Below are 21,864 nucleotides of genomic sequence, written 5' to 3'. Positions count from 1 at the left end.
TTTTCACGTATGATATTTATATTTAATTACTTTTTCACGATTTTTCATCACAACTGAAATTAATTAAAAAAAATTACATCAAAGTTATTTAAAATTAGTTAATTAAGCTAATATCGAATCTAAGATAGTAAAAACTTAAATATAAAAAGTGTAAAGTCTTAAAAGTCTGAATTTAAATATATAGAACTTAGAATTCATTCCAAGTTTAGCATTTTGAAGGAAAAAAAAGGTAACTAATACTCAAAATCTATATAAGGATATTCCTTTTTAAACAGTAAGAAGATGAAATCGTTGGTATAAAAGTAAATAAAACATAAAAAAGAAGAAAATTTAGATTTGAATACTCTTTGTGTTAAGGTTTGTGGAGTTTGAATTTAGCCAACAAAATGGGCAAAGTTCAAATAGACAAAATCTAAAAAAGAGATCGTGTTTTAGTGTTTGGGAGATAGTGAGATTATTTGTGTTCAAAGATGAAGAAAATTCCACGAAAGTGAACCCGCATCTTTATCTATGCAATTTGGCCTTATCTTCCTATAAATTAATTTATTATAACCAACTCCACTTTTCTTACATATACATAAAAAAAATTGAATTACACTTGTCTTTATTAAATCTTGATCATCTTTTTAATTTCACCACCAACAACAAAATTTCTACTAATTTTACATAATGAAGCCATTGTCTTCTAAATATAATGCATCTAATTTATAGCTTAACATGTTGTTTTCTTCTTTCACGACATATTTTAAATCATATTCTCTACACAATAAAGAAGTAAAATTCATTTCTCTCTTATTTTCCAAATCACAATGGAAGAAGCCCAAGTGATCTTTTTACTCAAGAAAGAAAAGGGGGAAAATCCCTAGTAGAGGCATTAATTTCTAGGCAATCAAACTGAGGTTCATATTTATATTAGGTAAGGTAGCCAAAAGAAGGGCAAACAAAAGGCCTTTGAATGAGAATAAAAGAAATAGAGTACATAATTCTGGAGCTCTCTATCTCTCCACAAATTGTTTGTTTGGTCATTTCTTCTAAATAATTTTCTACACCTTTTTCTTTTCTTCATTTTTTTGAAGTAAAACAAGACTAGTGGAATCTAACATACCTCTCTCTTGCCATCAAGGTGATGGGGATGACTCAGCCAATAAAACCCAAAAACAGAAAAGAAAAAAGTTTAATTATTCACAATTAAAAGGAAACCCAACAATATATTTCCATAGAAGTTGGAACTTAAAATGTCAAAAAAGAAAAAGAAAAAGAAAAAAACATATATAAGGAAGATCAATGATGAAGTGATGTTACCCTACGCCACGTCTCTTTCTAAAAAGGATTAATCATTAAATATAGAAATCGCTACATGGTAACATTTAATGAGGTGCAAAGGCTCCACATTTTTTTTCACAACAAAAAATGAGCTAATCTAACACAACAAACATAAGGCAATTACATTAGGACAAATTGCATAAATGACATTCAAATAATAATAATAATAAAAAAACAATAGAATAGATAGCACAGTAGTAAAATAATTGTATATGTAACACAAAGGAGTAAAAGATTAAAAAATCCACACCCATCTACCATTTCAAAAGTTTCTTGTTGGATTATTAAAATTAAAGGTGATTAGTGATAATAGCTATCACTTTAGCTGTCATCATCGATAGCCTTTAATTTGGAAAATATGATATTAGTTACTATTATCAATAGCGGTTATCGATGATAGTTTATATAAATGATGGCTAGTGAGGAGCATATTTGAGAATTTAAAGAAATTTACTAGTTAACAAGTCAATATTTACTATTTTTATAAGTATTTTATCGTTTGTACTATATTTAAAATCTATTTTCTAAATTATGGTATTTGTTATAATTTCTCCTGCAATTATGCCAACTCCATCCGTCCACTTCTTTGAAACTAACGAAGAAGAGAGGAAAAATAAAAAAGCGTTGGCCGTGGATGAAAAGAGAAGAGAGAGATGAAAATGGGAAGAGGGAAGGTAACATTTTTATCCAAACGAAAATGAATTTTCTTTTTAAATAAAGTATTTTTCAAAAGTAAAATTAAAAATAAGATAGAAAAAATATTAATAAAAATAGGATAATTTGGATGAAGTCGTATATGAGATATATTCAACGATTTCAACATGTTCAACAGACATTATTTATACCCTATTTTTCATATTATCTTAAGAAAAGATTCAATTCATGGTAAGGGTGTGTTTTAATTTTCACAAAGGTAATTTAACCTTCTTTCTACTTTTAGTTTTTTGAGAAAATTTGACGTCAACTTACTATGCATTAATACACTAATAGAGAAAACCTAAAACACAGAGAATAAGATGAAAATTCCTAAAAAAGAAATAAAAATAGAGAGAACATAAAAACAAAACATATATGTAGAAAATTATATATCTTTGTAACGGAAAAATACACATCACCATTCATTAATGTGCGACCTATGGGTCCGATTTTAAAAACTGCGGTGACCAATATGGGAAATTCAAAAACTAAGAAAGGAAAGAAAGAGAACAATGACGTCGAGGGAAAAGGGGTGTCTAGGTTCATCCTCCCAACGAAACGAGAGAAAATTGTTCATTACCCTCTCAAACACAAGGAATCTTCATTCCCATCTTCGATTCTTTTTTATCTCTAACTAAGTTGAATCATTATAAATTTATATCCCATCCCATTAACTCAAAAATAGTTGCAAAATCCCCCTCTGATTCTCATTTTCGGTTCTCTTTTTCTCTCCCACCTTTTTACCTCTCCCATTTCGTCCTTTTCCCTAATTAATCTCAAGCTTCGAAGCCTTGGTCTCCATCTCAGATGGCGTCCATGGCGACTCGTTTCACCAAGACCCCATCCCCATTTCATTCTATTCAGAGAACTTCTTACACCCATTTGGGCGCTCCGATTAAGGTCTCCATTGCTACCTCCAAGTCGAAGAAGACCCATCTCCGGCTCCGGGTTTCTGCCGGTTTGATCGAACCGGACGGCGGGAGGCTGGTGGAGCTTCTTGTTGAGGAGCCCCTGAGGGGTTTGAAGAAGAAGGAAGCCTTATCCTTGCCAAGGATCGAGCTTTCTAGCATTGATATTCAATGGGTTCATGTTCTCAGCGAAGGATGGGCCAGTCCTCTTACCGGATTCATGAGAGAATCCGAGTTCCTCCAAACGCTTCATTTTAATTCCCTCAGGCTTCCAGATGGGTCTGTGGCCAACATGTCAGTGCCCATTGTTCTGGCCATTGACGATGCTCAAAAGCACAGCATCGGGGACTCCACCAGTGTGGCTCTCTTTGATTCTAAGAACAACCCCATCGCTGTTCTTAAGGAGTAAGATTTCTCACTTTGGTTTTTCTTTTTTCATTTCTGAAGGCTCTGTGGTTCTCATGAATCGGTCTATACTGATAAAGCCATTGTGCGGTTTTGTTCCTGAAGAATCTATCTCTATGCTATCTATTACTATGTATTATTCGAGGATTTCTCTCTCTTATTTTCTGTCTGGAAATGGAAGTCTCTTGTTTTCTTTCCTTTTCGTTTCATCCTTTGAAGGTCAGTTCTGTAACTAGTTGTATCAGAAAAACATCCTAGTTTAATTAAAATAGCTGGTCTGCATAGATGAATCTCACATGTTAGGGATTGGATTTCACATCTTTTGTCTCCTAGGATCATATCATCCATTGATGGCATGATATCAAGATTTTGTGTAACATTTACTTTCTTGAGACCAGATTGTTATACCCGTTGAACTGATTCACGCTATGCTAAATGTCTAATAGTAGAGTAGCAATAACTTAGCTGTTGAAATCATTTCAAACCGTCTAATGAAGTCTTTCAATTTCTTGTGTTGATGTATCAGTATTGAGATCTACAAGCACCCTAAAGAAGAAAGGATAGCTAGAACCTGGGGCACCACCGCCCCGGGGCTCCCTTATGTTGATCAATCTATAACCAATGCTGGTAATTGGCTGATCGGAGGTGACTTAGAGGTTATAGAGCCAATCAAGTACCATGATGGCCTTGACCGTTTCCGACAGTCACCTGCAGAACTACGGGAGGAATTTACCCGGCGAAATGCAGATGCAGTGTTTGCATTCCAACTTCGAAACCCAGTACATAACGGCCATGCATTACTAATGACTGACACCCGCCGTCGACTGCTTGAGATGGGATACAAGAACCCCATTTTGTTGCTTCATCCTTTGGGTGGCTACACCAAGGCAGATGATGTTCCACTTAGTTGGCGAATGAAACAACATGAGAAGGTACCTAATTTTAAACCATCTATCACTCTGTTTGTTGATTGGATATGGATAGCTCTAAAATTTAAGAACTGCGTCTACCAGGTGCTCGAGGATGGTGTTCTTGATCCAGAAACAACAGTTGTTTCCATATTTCCATCTCCAATGCACTATGCAGGGCCAACTGAGGTTCAGTGGCATGCAAAGGCAAGAATTAATGCAGGAGCCAACTTTTACATTGTTGGACGCGACCCAGCTGGAATGGGTCATCCTACTGAGAAAAGGGATTTGTATGATGCGGACCACGGGAAGAAAGTGTTGAGCATGGCACCTGGACTAGAGCGGCTAAACATCCTTCCTTTCAGAGTAAGTTTATTTAGAATGTCATGGTATCAAACATGGAATTTTAGGTCGAGAGAGTTACTCATCTATTTTGTTACACGTTCAGGTTGCTGCTTATGATAAAACTCAGGGCAAGATGGCCTTCTTCGACCCCTCTAGAGCTCAGGATTTCCTTTTCATATCCGGCACCAAGGTAATTGCCTGCTAATACAATAAATTCTAGTCATTGCCACTTTTGATCCTTTAATCTCAAACATCAATTATCCAATTAAACATCAATTATCCAATTAAACATCAATGAAACACATTATATGATACTATTGAATAGGAAAATTTTCTAGTACTACTGAGAGATCTTACCTCCTTTGTCAACTAGAAAATTTTCGTAGTCCAGTGGACTCCACAAGTGATGCCATATACGGAGCCATTTGACTAGAGAATTAAGAATAAGGACTAAGTTTATAGATCAACAGCATATTTATTGTGTAATGACAAAACGTATGTTTTTATGCTGCAGATGAGAACATTAGCAAAGAACAAAGAGAATCCGCCAGAAGGCTTTATGTGCCCAGGTGGATGGAAGGTGTTGGTTGAATATTATGATAGTTTGGTACCTGCAAGCAGTGGCAGACTTCCTGAACCTGAAGCTGTTCTGGCGTAGGCTTAGGGTGTTGTATCACGGAAAAGTATTTAAACTTTTGAAAATACAGTGCCTGTGATGAATAAGATCATGAGGCGATGGTACAGAAGCATTGCATGATTTGCCTCTTTGTAAATTAGATGCATTCACCGCATCTTTGGGTTTGGTATAACACAGCATATTGTTTATTAGTGTGGCTTATGTTCAATTCTATGAAAGAGATGGGTTTGCTGAACGTCATCATTATATTATTCTGATAGAATCCTTTTAGCGGGTTTTCTTTCAAAGTAGAGATAGGGACGACTGACATTGTTATTCATAGGGGTACATCATTGAAAGTTAATGGATAATCACATAGTTACGGGTAGGTATGGGATGTAATTGACATCGCCACTGAAATCAGCGGACGGAAATTTTAGGGTCTGATTTCAATTATAGATTATACAATTGGTTTTACAGCTCATCAGTCATCACAGAGGCTTATAACTATATCCTTTTTTTTTCTTTCTGAATATTAGTCAGATATTCTGAAAATTAAATCTACAAACATTTTTCTTACCTAAATTTTTGGTTTTGATATTTATTTTTTAGCCAAGTTTAAATAGACATAATTTTTTCAAATAAAAAAAGAGATAATTATCAAACATGTCTTTAGTTTTTTGTTTCCAAAATTAAACTTTGTAAATATAACTTTTTATTATAATAGGTATTAGTTTTTAGAATAATTATTAAGTGTGTAGAAATATTTAAAAAAAATTGTAAATATAGCAAAGTCTATCGATGATGGATTTCTACTCTTATGATTTACCAGTGATAGACCAACATTTGTTACATGGTCTATCAATGATAGACTCCTATCATTAATAGATTTTGGTATATTTACAATTTTTTTAAAATATTGTTATATACTTAATTACCACGACTTAAAAATATGATTTTAAGATTTTATTTTTTATTAAATTTTGGTTAAGAATTTACTCTTTTTTTTTTTTCTCAGCAAAATGGGATATTTCGCTTAAGCAGTTTGGCCCTTGAAGATAGTTAATAGGTAAATGTTGTTAAGTTGTATCTATAGGGTGTAGCCTTGTAAATCATAGAGTTTGTCAATAAATCAAAAAAGTAGATTTAAAAGAAGAGTTAATCTAAAAAATAGAAAGACGAAGTTACTCTCGTACACTAGTTTACACAATAATTTTAAATAGTTGATTTAAAAAAAAAGAGTTGAGGTAAAACATAGAAAGATAAAGCTATTCTTAGTTTACACCAATTTAAAAAATTGGGTTTCATCAACAAATCATTTATAGTAACGTCAAAAAGTGAAATTTTAGTAAAGCTGAATATGAAAGGTTGGTTTGAAATAAAAGCCCATTTAGAGGATAGATTTAAGTTTAAAAATGGAAATCAACGCAAAAACTTGGTTAAATTGTTCGAGAAAAAGAAAACCAACTTAAATGAACTTTATAAAAGCTAAAAACATAGTATAAGTCTTTTTTAACTACGTCAAGTTTTAATAGATCAAATAGAAATAATTGACTGACTACTTCATTTTTGTAATAACTAAAATTATCAACAATGATTAATCAAGTTAGAACAATCAAGTTAGAAGTACAAAAAGTTGAAAACTACATTGCAACAGAAACAATGGAAAATATACTGTCCCAATGAGTATAATCATTTCCATTATCAATTGTTTGCCGGAAAAGCTGATTGGTGGTTATCCCCCACCATTTATTATTTATTATTATTATTATTATTATTTAGGAGCCCACTATTTTTCTTTTGATTTTGTTAACGACGAAAAAGCAAAACAGGCCAATTATATAACTTTTAAAGCTGTAATAGACAGGTAGAGAACATCATACCAAATTACTAAGATATAATGAACTCGGCCTCCCAAATAATGGAGTTCAGCCACCTTGCATCAACCACAAAGATTAAAGCTTAAGAAATCTTGAGTAATCGGCCCACCTGTTAAAGAAATCCTCGAACAGAAAATGATTATATAAGTTCGAAGTGGTAATTGAAGCTCCAACTTTAATCAAAGTGACTCCTAACATATTAATAAGTAATCAAAAGTTCATTTGAACCATAATTCTCTTTATATACCTACAACGATGTGATATTGTTACTTTAAGTTTAAGGCTAAACAGTATTCCATTTTCAATTCTATCCAAAAGTTGAAAATGTTGTTCTTATTTTGATATTAAAGGTTCTTCTCCCTTCTAATCATTATAAGATTTTCTATCTCAAAACAAAGTTGAGGAGTGCAGTTCATTTACAGATGTCTTATTAAAATGATGGGCAACACAATAATATAGCAATTGAAGTTGTAGTTAGCCGACCAGTTCACTTTAAAAATAGAGCAAATGATGAAAATTACATGTGGGGAACTGAATTTGTTAATGAAAAATGCAGCAAGAAGGCGCTTTTAACCCAGAAATTGCAGCTCCAGTTATGTCCAGTTTGGATGTAACCCTACTTTAAGGTTGCCATTGCCCCAGTCTTTTCCAACAAACAGTATTTAAAAACAGTCTCGAAATTTTAGTTGCAAAAGCACAATCATGATGACAGATCGTTCATGTGATCATCATAGTTGCAGACTGTTGAACTTTATGTGCTAAACAAAATCGTCAAAGCTATAAAGCTGACGATATATGAGTACTAGTGTCAGAGACGAACAGAGAGGCTGAAGAGTTTGGCTGACAGATTACTCATTTAAGGCTTATGATCTAAGCAATATTTCTGAATTTGTTTAATCTTGTGCCAACAATCTAGCTGTCTACAACATATCAAGCTGTCAAATATCATCACCATCATCACAATGGTAAGGAAGTTCTGAGTATAGAAGTACCCTCCATTTAGTTCAGATTTTATTCAAGCTTGTCTAGCTATACAATTGTGAGTGTTTATTAAACCCTTAATAACAGGATTTGTTGAGTTGAATATGGGAAATGAGATGGGAAACAATAACACATCTGAGTTTAGAGGTAATTTTGAAGTCCGATTAGCTTGGTAAAGACTAGTTTATTACATGTATAATCGTGTTTTGCTTTCTATTGGTTCAGAGGAAGAAAAGGAAAAAGCCGAAGGTCCAGAACTTTTTTTACTAGAAGGCGGGAAAAATGAAGGAGAAGCCGATGAAGTTGCAGGCTTCAGCCAAAAAGAGGCACGGCCGAGTTCTGGTGAGGCAGATAAAGTAAATGGTGATCATCATGTGAGCGAGAAAGGTACGGATAGAATTTGAAGATCTCTAATGCAGACAAATTCTAGTATTCTAATTTCTTATTCAGCCTACTTTCCCTACATATTTATGCAGAGGAAGAGAAAAATAAAGTATTTGATATAGAAGAGTTTCAAGTGGTTTCTGAAAACTTACATGATCAAACTATAGAGGACAATGTGGTCGAGGTCAAGTCTAAAGAAAATAAAGAAATGGAGTGCGACTCAGAAGAGAATAGATCCGATAAGCAGGCTTCAAGTCAGAAAGGTCAGCTGAAGTGCACATCTCTTTAATTTAGTATTTACGATGAAATTTCAATCCCATATAGAACTATAAAATTTTATAGCATATAAGCAATAGTTCTGTCTGCTCCAAATTGAAACAGAGGAAGAAGAGAAGAGAGGTTCCAATTTGAACACGACAGTACTTTCATTGAATGAGCCGAAACTTGAGAAGACTGAAGAAAAATGCAAGGATGCTTTGGAATCGAGCTCGAAAAACACTTGCCATTCAGCAGATTGTGCCGTGCCAGATTCAGAAGAAAACACCAATATGAATCAAGTTATTGATACTGACCGAGATACTAATAAGGAAAATGATGGAGAGAAAGGAAAGGGTTCCGTCATCAACATGATAACACATGCATCAGAAGATGAAAAATCTGAAACGACATCAGATGTTAATGTCGATCAAGTTATTGATAATGATGGAGATACAGATAAGGAAAATGATGGAGAAAGAGGAAGAGGTTCAAGCTTCAACACGACAACGCATGCACCAAAGGATCCAAAATCTGAAATAAATTCAGACTTCGATTCTGATCAAGTTATTGATACTGATGTAGATGCACATAAGGAAAACGATGAAGAGAGGAGAAAGGGTTCCAACTTCGAGATGACAAATTCATCAGAAAATCCAAAATCTGAAAAAACTTCAAACTTGGATAGTAATCAAGTTGTTCGTACTGATTGGGATGCAGATAAGGAAAACGATGAAGGGAGGGGCAACAGCTCCAACTTCGACATGTTAATAGATGCATCAAAAGATCCAAATTCTGAAAATAGTTCAAATCTTAGGTGTAGTCAGCACGAGTCACCTGAAACCAACGCTGAATCATTGACAGGATCAAGTGATGATGGAGGCACGGATATGGAGAAGAAAAAGGGTGATCTAGTGGAGCCAAGACAATGCCATGGGTATACAGCGCCAGCTGCCAAAAATGTTGATACTAAAGATAAAGGAACTGTGACAGATGTGATATGTCATAATACTTCAGGCTCGCTGGCAGAAGAGTGTCTGGTGATAGAATCACCCAATTCATCTGTGCAAGTTCCTGAGGTTGAAGACAAGGTAGAATTCCAATTAAGAGAAGAACGTTTAGGAACTGAAACAGTCGATGAAGACAATATTCCAACTCAATCTAAGATTTCAAATGAGGTCCAAGAGGAATTTAACACAACTGAGTCACACTCTGAGAAGAATGCAGAAGAAGCTGAAGTTTCTCCTGAATTTGTTGCCGAGAACAAGAACGAGGCTCCTGTAGAGGATTGCGAGGATTCAGATGGAGAATATCTGGAAATTTCCGAACAAGGTATGGATATTTTAAATTTATCTATTGGAGATTGCAAGCATAAGAATGAGGAGATGGGAGAGACAACTGAACTTTCAACAAGCAATGAACACGAAGCGGAAAGACGAGAACCAGATGAAAGCCCATTTGAGCCTATTTTAGGGTTTCAACCACAAACTCAGCAAAAGGAAACTACAATAGTTTTTCAAACTGCAGAAAGTACAGATGAATCGATTTCAGCACCGAGGCAAGAAACCGATACAGAAACTGAAAAATCCAAGAGCAATCCCTCGGATTCCCTAAGTTATACCCAGACAGCTTCATCAACACCCACAGAAACTAAACCATCGACAAATCCAATCGACGAACAGAGTTTAGCAACACTTCCATTCTCCACATTTGGAGGAGAAGATCAAGATTCTCCAGGAAGAACAAGCAATGAATCAATTTCAGAAAATTCAATTGGTCAAATCGAGATGCGTAAATCACCTAGCTTCAATATAGATATCCAAATCGAAGGAAAAACAGGAGAAACAGAGAAAACTCCATTGCTATACCAAATTAAGACAATCGAAGACTTATCAAATCTGCAGGAGATTAGCTTCCCAAATCCAATGGAGAAACGAGTAGTGAAGTTGGGAAGAAGCGACTCAGAGAAATCGAGGCCTTCTTTCCCAGGGTTCGTGAAAGAAAAAGAAGAATCAGGGATGGAATTCAAAGCAATCGATCAAAATAACTTCGTCAACGAGAAGAAGGTAGCGAAAAACTTACCACCGCCATCGCCGATCCGTAAAGGGAAGCGCAGAACGAAATCCCTCATTTTTGGGACCTGCATCTGCTGTGCTACAGCGATCAATTGAATGGATTTTGTGGAGATCATTCACATCCAGCATTGGGGTTTCGGAGTGGTTTTCTTTCATTGATTTTTCTTTCATTTTTCTATTTTACTATTTCAGCAACGTTTCAAGAGCGAAGAACGCCATGATCGGCTTGAAGTTGAGCTCGTTGTTGGCCTTTGAAACGAAAATATGGTTGGACTTGCTGTTCTTGTGAATTTCTTTTCTTCCCGCCCAAAATACATAATGTGATATTGTGATTTAAATTTAACCCCTTTTATACCTTTCATTTGTTTGTTAGTCGAATTTCATTTGGGAAGGGATTTGTAATTTATTACATATATACGTTTTAATTCTGTCACTAAACTATGCTTGTAACAATAACTATAAGATTCATCGTTCTAAATTGTTGGTATCAACTGTTCTAAAAATTTTATTAGTCTTCTCTATTCATGTCATACTCTAATTTTCTTTTGTGTAGGATAACAGGAACACTTAGATTTACTGGTCATATTATTTTACTCAAAAACTCATTCATCAATGGTAGGAGAAGATGCATTGGATGTCATCCTTCTCTTCTTTGACTTTTGGAGTTTGTTTAAGGAGGGAGGTTAACGATACCATTAGTGCTAAAGTTCCCAAAATCCCTAATGTCACAAAACATAATAATTACACACTCGTTTCATGTTGTAACACTATTAATAAGTACAAGGGTTTAATTAAGAAGATACACTGGCACGAGGCTTAACCGCTACCTTGTCTCCCAGAAAGAGATTTGACTAATAACTAAAAACTCACAACTTTCATCAAAGTGTTAGTTTGTTTGTGCTAGTGTTTGTATTTCATCTACGATGTCTACATGATCATCAACCCTTGTGATGTCTATCATTTCTTTGGTGACAACTACTTGATGTAAATAAGATTTATTTCACGATGGTAGAAAAATAATTTTCAATTAGTCAACTTGCTAAAAAGTATCTAATTAGTTATCAAACACAATGAATTTCACATGACAATGTTCCAAAGTTTGATTCCCCAACTTTGCACTAGTATTGTACTAAAAAAATCTAATAATCAACTTTAAAAGAAAAATCCAACAAATACAAATATGATTTATCTTTGAAAAATTGATGACTAAATTATATATTTTAAGATTTTAATGATATAAACTTAAGACATCTCAAAATTACAATAGATATTTTTGAAAATCTAAGAGCTATACTATAGTGATATAACTTTTTAGACTAATAATAATTTTGGTTGCATACAAACCTTTGGTCTCGTTGGCATTCATTTACATTTGGTTTTTGGTTTATTATTAAAAATATAGTCTGATAGACCTTCATCTTGCCCTACTTATTAATGTTTTCTAAAAATTCAAGTCAATTTCTTTCCAAAAAAAGTAGTTACGAGAAATTTGTTTCTTTATTTTTTAACGTTGACTAAGAATAGTTCAAATATCCAAATCGTCGTAGAAAATTTAGAAAAAATAAATATAATTTTCCAAAATAGAAAAAAAAAACTAGTCGTTACTTTTTGATTTAAGATTCAATTAACCATATGTTTAGTTTAGTATTTGGAACTGTGTGTGGCACTTTTATGATTGTGATCATATGGACTTTATTTTTTAAAAGCAAAACTTTGTTGAGAGTTCTATATATTTTTTCTACTCATAAATGAACGTTCCTCCTTTTGTCATTGATTTAGCCCAAACTCAAATTTGTGATCCTCAAATCAAATTTCTAAAACATTAACATTAGTTAAAGGCTCAACAATAAACTTCCCTCCAAGAATTTCTTTCCCTCTTTGTCTATATATTTTTCAAACACAAAGCAGCTCAACAACTTCACACCATCATCATATATTTCTTTCTATATTCATTAATCCAATATGGCTAACGTAGAATGATTAAAAAATTCTTTTCAATTTTTTGATTGGACAATGTCTGAGCTAGATTTTCGTCGATGTCATTCGTGAACTCCATTTAAGTGGATTTTATCCATGGTTTCGTTTGGATCAATAGTAAATGTAACACTGTTGTGCATGATTTAGCTATATATACTCAAAGATTTCACTTTTCTGCTTGTGGCTTGAGGAACATCCCATGGATTTGTTGACTAATATCCACACCCCATTTGCTATTTAAAATATTTTATATATAGCAATTAGGCACTGTATAGTTCACCCTAAAGCATATTTGAATACTAACCAATAAATTCCACCAAAGTTTACCTAATCTAAGTTTAGATTTGACTTTTGCATCGACAAAAAACTTATTTTCTATATCGTAAAAGGAAAAGACAAAAAGAATGAATAAATAAATTGACTAAGATGAAAAGAAAAAACTCAAGATTGTTTTTTTTACGAGGTACAGTAATATGAGACAAAAGATTCGAACCTCTTATTTTTCTCGATGAGGTAATGCATATTTTATGTTAATTAGTTGAAGTATATACATTGATATATAGGTTAACTTCCCATGCTTATCATTTTTATTACCTTGGATAAAATAGTAGTTTGACAACAATCTTTCCCGTGTTACAAAATACGTATCATTCTTAGTCAAACAAAACAACATTGAAACTCAATTATACTAATTTAGATGATGAAATGAATCTCAACTACCATAAATGGTATCTCTACTGTCTATTTGTCCTCTTTTAAGTAATTCGGTCACTTTGTTGAAATGTTTTTCAAATACAAAAATTTGTGACTTTAACTATCTACGAAATTAAATATAAATGTTTTAGAATTATGAAGGGAAGTTTCAAACAAAATTAATTTATCAATGAAATTAAAATTTTTAAAGAAGAAATTGTAAAAGAAAAAATTTAAAAAATAATAAATGGCAGAAGAAGAATCTTAAAAAACAAAATAATAAAATGGTCTCTATCTATAAACACGCGTTTTGAAGGTCATTAGATTATATATTTGAACGGCCTAAGCCTTGTCCCACCCTCTCTTTCTTACCACAATTCAACCATAAAAGTCATAGCTTCAAATTTACCTATTCTAAATTATTGTGCAACCACTTATTTAAATTTACTTTTCATAATTATCAAGGGTTAAAATTTAATCTTATAATTTAACCCCTCAACCACTTAACTCTAATATATTATCTTTGAACTTATGTAGGTGAAACATGTCTAAATTTAATTATCTAATATATATTATATAAAGTTGAAAAGACTTGTTGGTGGTCTTCAAATCACAATATAAATTTAAGAATATATGTTTTTGAACTAACACAAAATGAATTTCATTAAAATGAAAAAGGGATTTTGTAAGATATTTCAGAAAAGGAGCCTAAAAGAGATGAACAATAAAAATTGTTATTAAGAATAAAGTGCTGCTTACATTAATGAACAAGTTGGGCTAAAAGGGGAAAAAAAAAGGCTACAAATTAATTGATAATTACGTAAAAAAAAGAGAAGGCAGGAAATAAATGAAAGTATATGAAAATAAATGAAATTGACTAATTGAGTAGTAATCCCATATTTTTTGGGTCCGTTGATTTTGATTAAAAGCTACTTTTGAAACAATCATCCAACGGCCATCATCATCTTGACGAATTCTTCAAAGTTGACTTGACCATCACCGTCAAGATCGGCCTCTTTGATCATTTGCTCCACTTCATCATCTGTCAGCTTCTCCCCGAGGTTGATCATCACGTGCCTCAGCTGCACCATTATTTTAAAAACAAAATAAAATCATCACTATTTTTCTCAGCCGTTAGATTCTCTGCTGCCCCTAAAGTCAACGAATAATCGCACCATCTTTTTTTTTTATATTACCAATATTCCTCAATCCAGTGCGGGGAGGTACATGGTACTACAACTACGTACTACATATACGGTTCTTTGTACTCTACTCCCATCCCAATTATCTTCTCTAATTTATCACTACCAAAATTAGTTTTTTTTTTTTTTTTTCTAATTCAAACCCTCAATAGATCTTGAATGAATTTTTAAAAAAGTTAAGGAAGTACAAAAATCAAATGTGTTATATTTAACATTAAAAAAGCAAAAAGAAAATAAATTAATGGAGAAGTTGTAAGTGAAAAGAAATAATAAAACGAAGTACCTCAGTGGCTGAGATGTATCCGTTTTGATCTTTGTCGAACACTTTGAAAGCCTCCTTCAGCTCTTCTTCGGCATCGGTTTCCTGTTAAAGGAAAAAAGAGAATCAATGTTAAAAAAACGTTGACTCTTGAAACGACATGTCGTGAGGAGATTATTTTGGTAGTATAGTATACCTTAATTTTCTTGGCCATTAAATTGAGAAACTCAGCAAATTCGATAGTTCCATTGCCGTCGACATCGACTTCCTTGATCATATCCTGAAGCTCCTCCTCCGTCGGATTCTGATCCAACGATCGGATCACCGTCGCCAATTCCTCGATAGTAATGCACCCTAAAATCACAGCTCAAAGTCATAAAAAAAAAAAAAAAAAAAAGAATTTGATTTTCAAACCACTCTGTAAACGAAAAGAAAATAAAATGAAAACACAGGGGAACTCACCATCGCCGTCCTTGTCGAACAGACAAAAGGCTTCCTTAAACTCCACGATCTGTTCTTCACTCAGTACTTCCGTCATGTTTTTTTTCTTCAGAAAATTTTCTCGGGAAACAAACAGAGAGAGAGAGAGAGAAGGGGGGAAACGGGAAGGAAGAGAAACAGAGGAGGGTTGAGAATGGCGGAATCTGAGCTGGGGGTTTATGTAGAATTCCAAGGATGTGAATTTAATTGAGAAAATTATAAATTTTCGATTTTTATAAATAATAATAATAATAATAATAATAATAATAATAATAATAATAATAATAATAATAATAATAATAAAACATTCCAATATAAAAATTAAAAAGCTAATATCAAGAGTCAAATTTAGCTTTTTTGGTATAGAAAAAATCACCAAGTCATCACCACCTTCACAAAAAGGAAAATTTTTAAAGGCAAATACCTATTTGCCTTTTAAAATGCTATAAATTTACTATATATTTATTTATTTGACCAATATCATACGGTTATTGTTATCTATTATTAATAAATATACATTAAATGTTCATCACTGTTATCATGATAAGAAATAAATTTTGTTATATTTGTAAATATATTTAAAAGTTTTGTCAACTAAAATAATTACTCCCGTTGTTTTCAAACCATTTATGATCATTTTTCTCAATTTTATGTTTAGGGTTTAAAATGATTTTAAAGATAGTATAATTGCCCCTTTTGAAGTATTTTTCAAAATTGATAAACAATTAGTATGAAAAATAGTTTAAATAAAAATGATACATTTAATGACATTTTCTTTCATTGCTCAATTCAAACATGACTTATACATTCTCTCTATAATCACTTATGAATTGTTAAAACTGTCATTAATGGAGGAAAGACACATTCAACTCTTTCAAAAGTCACATCAAATTCAATTCAATTCAAGTGAACCAAAGTCGACCTAAAACTTCTAAATTAAATAACAAGTTTAGTCTGTAATTTTCTACAATAAAGTCTAATAGTTTTAGATCTCTAAAATGTGTTTTTAACATGTCATTGGGCATTTATTTTTATTTTAAACTTTTTTCAACATAATATATTAAAATATGTTAAATCTATACCCACTTTGTAACCAATTGATCTTTGTTTTAAAAATGAAGCCTTTAAACACCACTTCGATCCACTAATCTATGTCTCTCGTTATCTAGGTTTTTAGAAGTATTTTTAAAACGAAAACCAACTTTTTTTAACATATAGACATATATAGTATTTTCAATTGTAATAAATATTGTGTTTCTAATGTTTTTTTTCTCTATGAATTGTAAATAGTTTGTTTTGTTTTTTATTTTTAAAAAAAACCTCTCTCATTTTAAAATTTTCCTTTATCAAGTTGAAACTCTCTGGATCAATTAAAAACAATTTTTTTTAACATATGTAATCTTTTAAAAAGTTTATACCAAAAAATCCTAAGCCAAGTTTAAAATTTTACTGTTTTTGTAAGTAACAAATTATTAATTTTTTTTTAAGAACGTATTAATAAATAAAAGTTTAAACACTCGTCGTATACAAAATGGAAAATACAGTGATGAATTTAAAAACTAAATAGATTAAAAAAAACAAAACATTGCAATTAAAACATCATTAATTACTTGGAATGATTTAGAGGGTTAATTAAAGGGTAGGAATAAGATAATAAAAAAAGATATATGGAGAAGAAAAATGACAGCTGTGAGGGCTGAAGGAGAGGGGACAAAGGGAAAGAGAAGCATTGAAAAAAAAAAATTTGTGCTTATTGGAAGATGTGTAGTGTAGTGTGCAGCTGAATCCTTCAACCCCACCCACCACTCTCCATTCCCTATTTTGCTTCCTTCATTCATACACACACTTCACTTTAATTTCATATATATGTGTGTGTGTGTGTGCGAGTTTAAGGTTTATAAAATTACTTAAAAACAATTTTCATAACTTTTTAATTTTTTTAAAAAAACAAGGTTAAAATGCACCATTTATTTAAATACATACTTATACATATATATATATATATATATATATATATATAGCTTTTTAGGGAATATATAAATAGGAGTATGTCATAAAAGGAGTCAAAGGTAATGAATTGAATATTTTGTTATACTTTTATTGGGGTTGGAGGCATTACCATTTCAAAGGTTCAACTTCCCTTTGATTCTAGGGTGGTATAGTTAGACTTATTCAAAAACAAATCTTTCTTTCCTTTTTTATTTTCTTAATAAGTGATTTGGTTTTTTATAAAAAGAAGAAAAAAGAAAGAGAGAAAACAACTCGAATGAAACTAAAATAGTAAAAAAAACAATAATATAAAATTGGATTTTAATATGAACCCAAGAAGAAGGGACAATATAGTAAGTAATTGTTGGTAAAAAAAAACAAAGCATGTGGAGATCAAATATATATGTATATATATCTTCCTTAAAAAAAGAGTAAGTGAAGCTTGAACAATACGTGTATTTATTATATGGATAATCACAAACCTATAGCTACACACACTCTTGGGGTTTGTTTATTTCTTTTGCAAATCTCACTATATCTAGCATATCTATGTCATTTAATTTTGTTCAGTTTTAGATACAATTATATATACAAATGGATGTTTTAGCATTATTTAATATCAAATTACTTGTAGAAATAAGTTAGGAAAAAAACTCTCATTTAATTAAGAGAAGAAAAGGATGAATGAAGATAAAGAGAAAGGAAAAGATGATTAAGGAGTAGGATTAATGGAATGAAGAGAATGGAGAAATAGGAAGCATAGGGATTGGGGGAGAGAGATGATAAATAGGAAGCAAAATTAAATAAGGAAAAGAAAACATTAAATGAGAGTATGGGTTGGAGACGCGGTTTCTGTGGGAAGAAGAAGTAAGAGTAGGAAATTGGATAATATTTGAATAAATGTGAAGGAAGAGGAGTTAACACGTGTGCACGTGACAGAGGTGTTGTTCAAAGTTTGGACTTTGAAGGATCGGAGACGGAGACGGAGGAGACCCTAAAAAACTCGAACACAACGCGGTTATTGGAATTTAATATTTCCTATTGACTTTTAATTCCCTCCCCAATTTTAAGATATGGTTTGGACATTGACTACTTGACTCTTCCCATTATTATTTTCAATTTCGTCTTCCCACATTTTTACCTCTTCAAACCTCTCTCTTTCTTTCCTTTCTTTCTTTCTACTCATTTTTCTTTTCCATCCTACCACCAAAATTTATTAAAAAAAATAAACATGACTCGATGAGTTTGATTAAATTTTATTTTCATATACCCTTTCCAACTTTAGAATTTAAAATTTCTGAGGCAAACCAAACTTGCCTCAATTAGTTTAGATCTGTGTACCCTGGATTGTACTTTAAAAAAAATAACACTTGGAGTAAAAAAAAATAAAAAAAAATAATGAAAAGTATCTATTTCTACTTTTTATCAAAATATATCAAAATAAAGTTAGCGAGATTCTTCCAGGTTTGTTTCTTCTTTGTCAAAACTCGTGGGATAGAATAAGACAATGTTGAAGGGTTTGGTTCATGCCAAAATCTTAACTATGTAAATTCAATTTCATGATATTAAAAGTTAATGGCGAGAATTGAGCAAAATAGAAAGGTTTTAGCCTAAAAATTACTTTTCCTTCGTAACAAGAAAACAAAGAAAAAGAAACTATTATCAAAACATATTTTTAATTAGTCTCCTTCCATGAACATCAATCAAAAGAAATTTACTAGAAACAGAGTCTACATGAAAACATAATTAATATTAATATCAAAGTAAAAGGTCTCAAATTAAATTATAGGCTAGCATGTAAGTGTTGCATCAAAGAAACGGTTGTAAAATTTTACCAACAATTTGGTAGTAAAAGTAAAACAAAAACAACAATTGTATGCAGAGTATATGATTCGTGGAATTGATTTCCAAGATGTGTTTGAGTTGAGCTTGAAAAAGGAGAGGTTAGGAAACTCAAACCTTCAATTGGGCTTTAAACATCACAAACATAGGCCCAAGAAGATAAACCAAATTTAAAATAGATTTGAGTGTAAATTACAGAATTAGCTCCCGTGGTTGTTTCGATTATACAACCGACTAAAGAATTAAGAGTAAGTTAGTTTAATTTTAATTTTAGTGAGCCATAAGTACTTTGGAGGGTGAAATTGGCAACGTATTCTCACGTACATAGAAAAGTTTATACCGAGACATAAACGAAATTGAATTAGATTAAAACATGAAATTCAACTAAAGTAGTACGCATTAAATGTACGTCGGAGGAACCAGATCAGTTGGAGACGGCGACGTCAATATCTCTGGACCAAAAGGTCTAGGTGGACCAGGAGGTCTAGGTGGCATCTCCTCCGGTGGCGACGGCGGTAAAATTTCTGGTCCTGGTACTGGTGAACCAGGCCATGGTGGCTCTATATCTGGAGGCTTACGGGGTGGTACCGGTACATCGATTCCCGGAGGAGACGGCGACGGAGGCTTCGGAAACTCTGGTCCTGGCGGCCGGGGATCAGGAAAATCCGGCTCCGGAGTTATCGACGGAAGCTCCGACGGAGTGCTTGGGTCAATCTCCGGAGGAGGCGAAAATTGTGGAATTTCGAGGGGTAAAGAAGGCGGTGGAACCGGGCGGCTTTTGGGAAACTCCGGCGAGTCACACGAAAGCATAGAGCGCGAGAGAGACGTGGAGTATTCATTGAAGGAGAGGAATTGGGAATGAGAAAAGAGGAGAGGAGTGACGAAATTGGAAGAAGAAGGGTAATAACTAGGAAGCGTTTTTGTGATGAGAGTGAAAGAGAATAGGGAGGTGCAGGACATTCTTACGGCCATGGCAGTTCTTCTGTGGAAGCTGAAACGTTATTTTAGCTCTCAAAACGGAACAGAGGAAGAAGGGGAAATGAGAATTTTGACGACACGTTGATTCACACTTGGATTGCATATACTTCCACGTGTGCATTTCTAAGATTGCCGAACCCACGTTGGCTTTCCTCTACGCTCACACGTGTATTAACATCGCCTCCAACTTTCCTTAAATAGAAGTAAGTCTACACTTCACTGCACTTCTCCACCACACAAGACAAGAAACAATTACATAAAAAAGATGTTTCTAAAAAATAAAAGATGGCCACGTGACGAAGTTAGGCTATATTTGGAATGCATCACTCGAGGTTTCCTATATATATATATATATATATATATTAAGCTGTATAGATCATTCAATAGTTGAGTCTTCCAGTGTGAAGGAGAGATCAGTTTAAACCTGAGAGTTTCTTTTAGTTACGCGACCGTTCTAAAAGAACATTGAGTTTGTAGGCCCAAAGAGTTGAATCACACTATAATTCTCTAGTTCATGTCTTATTACATCTTTTCTCTTCTTCTTGAAATCAGTGTTATATAATATATAGTTCCATCTCAAAGTCAACTAGTAACCTAAAGATAGTTTATTAATATTTCTTGATATTTTGAATGAAATTTTTCTTAACCGAAAGATGTGTATTATTATTTTTCTAGAATTTTGCATGCTATCTGTAGAAGAAGAGTAGAGCCTCTTACAAGTGTAAGTAAAATTACTTTGATGATGTACTTGTTTTGTTACCGTCTTTATTCTGTCACAGTCCCTTTATCTTAAATTTTGGTTTTTTAGAGTATAGTTTTCTCGATATTTGGTTGGATGATTATTCTAAATTTCATTAAGAAAAATTGACTCTACCTAAATTAAACATACTTTTCACAATTTGTAGAAAGAGAACGCTTGTGAAAATCACTGTCAAATGGGCTCCAGCCACCGACAATGGCGTCGGAATAGACAAATTCTGACACCGGCGAGGGTAACTAATGGAGTCAGTGGTTGGAGAGATTTGTTGGGATTTTTTTTTTTTTTTTTTGTTTTTTTGACAACATAAAAACGCTTTTCCGCATAAACAGAGAAAAGCTAAAGGAAAATAAAAGAAGTTTTAGGATACTTTTTGTGAGGAACTGTTCGATCTCATGCTTTGCAAAATCATTTATTCTTACTTTTTAACAAATCATTTAAATCAATAGTATTCAAAGAAATAGTCAAAATTAATATAAACACCGCATTATTATGATAAACATGATCTTGAACTACAACAATCCATATGCTTTCAAATCCTCTCTCCTTTTATCATTATCACACTTTACATTCACTTTGTTCATACCAAAATTAAATTTTTCTATACTTTTTTTCTTCTTCTTTTTTAATAATTCCTATTAGTGCCAATGTTTATCTCTACTATATTAAAAGGGAGAAACTTTACATTCTCATTTTGTCCCACCTTTAAATGTATGTCTTTACCTTAGTGGTTAGTTATAAAAAGGATATCTTTTAGCCAATGTACATTTTCAAGCCTTTTCACCCAAAACACCTATTGTGCAATAGGTTTATCTATCATCTTTCATTTCCTTATTTTGAGTTCTCTCTTTACAGCGAGGTTAGGTCATTGATATATTTTTATTCTCAATTTTACTGTTGTTTAGTGTGCA

General features: G+C 32.7%; 4 protein-coding genes and 1 long non-coding RNA gene across 6 annotated transcripts; 3 read left to right on the top strand and 2 right to left on the bottom strand.

Annotated features, from left to right (window-relative positions):
* Window positions 1-2,496: 2,496 nt before the first annotated feature.
* On the top strand, window positions 2,497-5,457 carry LOC103483665 (ATP sulfurylase 1, chloroplastic). Its single transcript, XM_008440385.3, has 5 exons — window positions 2,497-3,332; window positions 3,859-4,264; window positions 4,346-4,606; window positions 4,689-4,775; window positions 5,100-5,457. Exons 1-5 carry the CDS (start codon window positions 2,827-2,829, stop codon window positions 5,241-5,243), a joined length of 1,404 nt encoding a protein of 467 aa, XP_008438607.1. The 5' UTR covers window positions 2,497-2,826; the 3' UTR covers window positions 5,244-5,457.
* A 1,311-nt stretch (window positions 5,458-6,768) lies between these two features.
* Window positions 6,769-10,922, bottom strand: LOC107990380 (uncharacterized). The gene is made up of 2 exons (XR_001761862.2): window positions 10,784-10,922; window positions 6,769-7,190 (listed from the first exon to the last, which is right to left on the bottom strand). It is a non-coding gene; the product is annotated as an uncharacterized LOC107990380 (long non-coding RNA).
* Window positions 7,857-11,148, top strand: LOC103483664 (uncharacterized). Of its 2 annotated transcripts, XM_008440382.3 has the most exons (5): window positions 7,857-8,046; window positions 8,150-8,209; window positions 8,288-8,449; window positions 8,539-8,709; window positions 8,828-11,148. In XM_008440382.3, exons 2-5 carry the CDS (start codon window positions 8,167-8,169, stop codon window positions 10,870-10,872), a joined length of 2,421 nt encoding a protein of 806 aa, XP_008438604.1. In that variant the 5' UTR covers window positions 7,857-8,046; window positions 8,150-8,166; the 3' UTR covers window positions 10,873-11,148. The 2 variants fall into 2 exon arrangements, with proteins under 2 accessions (XP_008438604.1, XP_016898918.1); XM_017043429.2 differs by lacking the exon at window positions 7,857-8,046 and having other exon boundaries at window positions 8,108-8,209.
* A 3,016-nt stretch (window positions 11,149-14,164) lies between these two features.
* LOC103483663 (calmodulin-like protein 11) lies at window positions 14,165-15,573 on the bottom strand. The gene is made up of 4 exons (XM_008440381.3): window positions 15,370-15,573; window positions 15,104-15,261; window positions 14,932-15,012; window positions 14,165-14,528 (listed from the first exon to the last, which is right to left on the bottom strand). The coding sequence occupies exons 1-4, from the start codon at window positions 15,443-15,445 to the stop codon at window positions 14,391-14,393; spliced, it is 453 nt and encodes a 150-aa protein (XP_008438603.1). The 5' UTR covers window positions 15,446-15,573; the 3' UTR covers window positions 14,165-14,390.
* Window positions 15,574-19,621: 4,048 nt separating this feature from the next.
* LOC107990388 (glycine-rich cell wall structural protein 1.0-like) lies at window positions 19,622-20,080 on the top strand. The gene has a single exon (XM_017043465.1). The coding sequence runs from the start codon at window positions 19,622-19,624 to the stop codon at window positions 20,078-20,080; it is 459 nt and encodes a 152-aa protein (XP_016898954.1).
* Window positions 20,081-21,864: the final 1,784 nt, after the last annotated feature.

Source organism: Cucumis melo, chromosome 6, assembly GCF_025177605.1.
Source record: "Cucumis melo cultivar AY chromosome 6, USDA_Cmelo_AY_1.0, whole genome shotgun sequence".
NCBI lineage: Eukaryota > Viridiplantae > Streptophyta > Magnoliopsida > Cucurbitales > Cucurbitaceae > Cucumis > Cucumis melo.
Note: the sequence above shows the minus strand (reverse complement) of the source record. Positions and strands in the feature narration are given on the sequence as shown.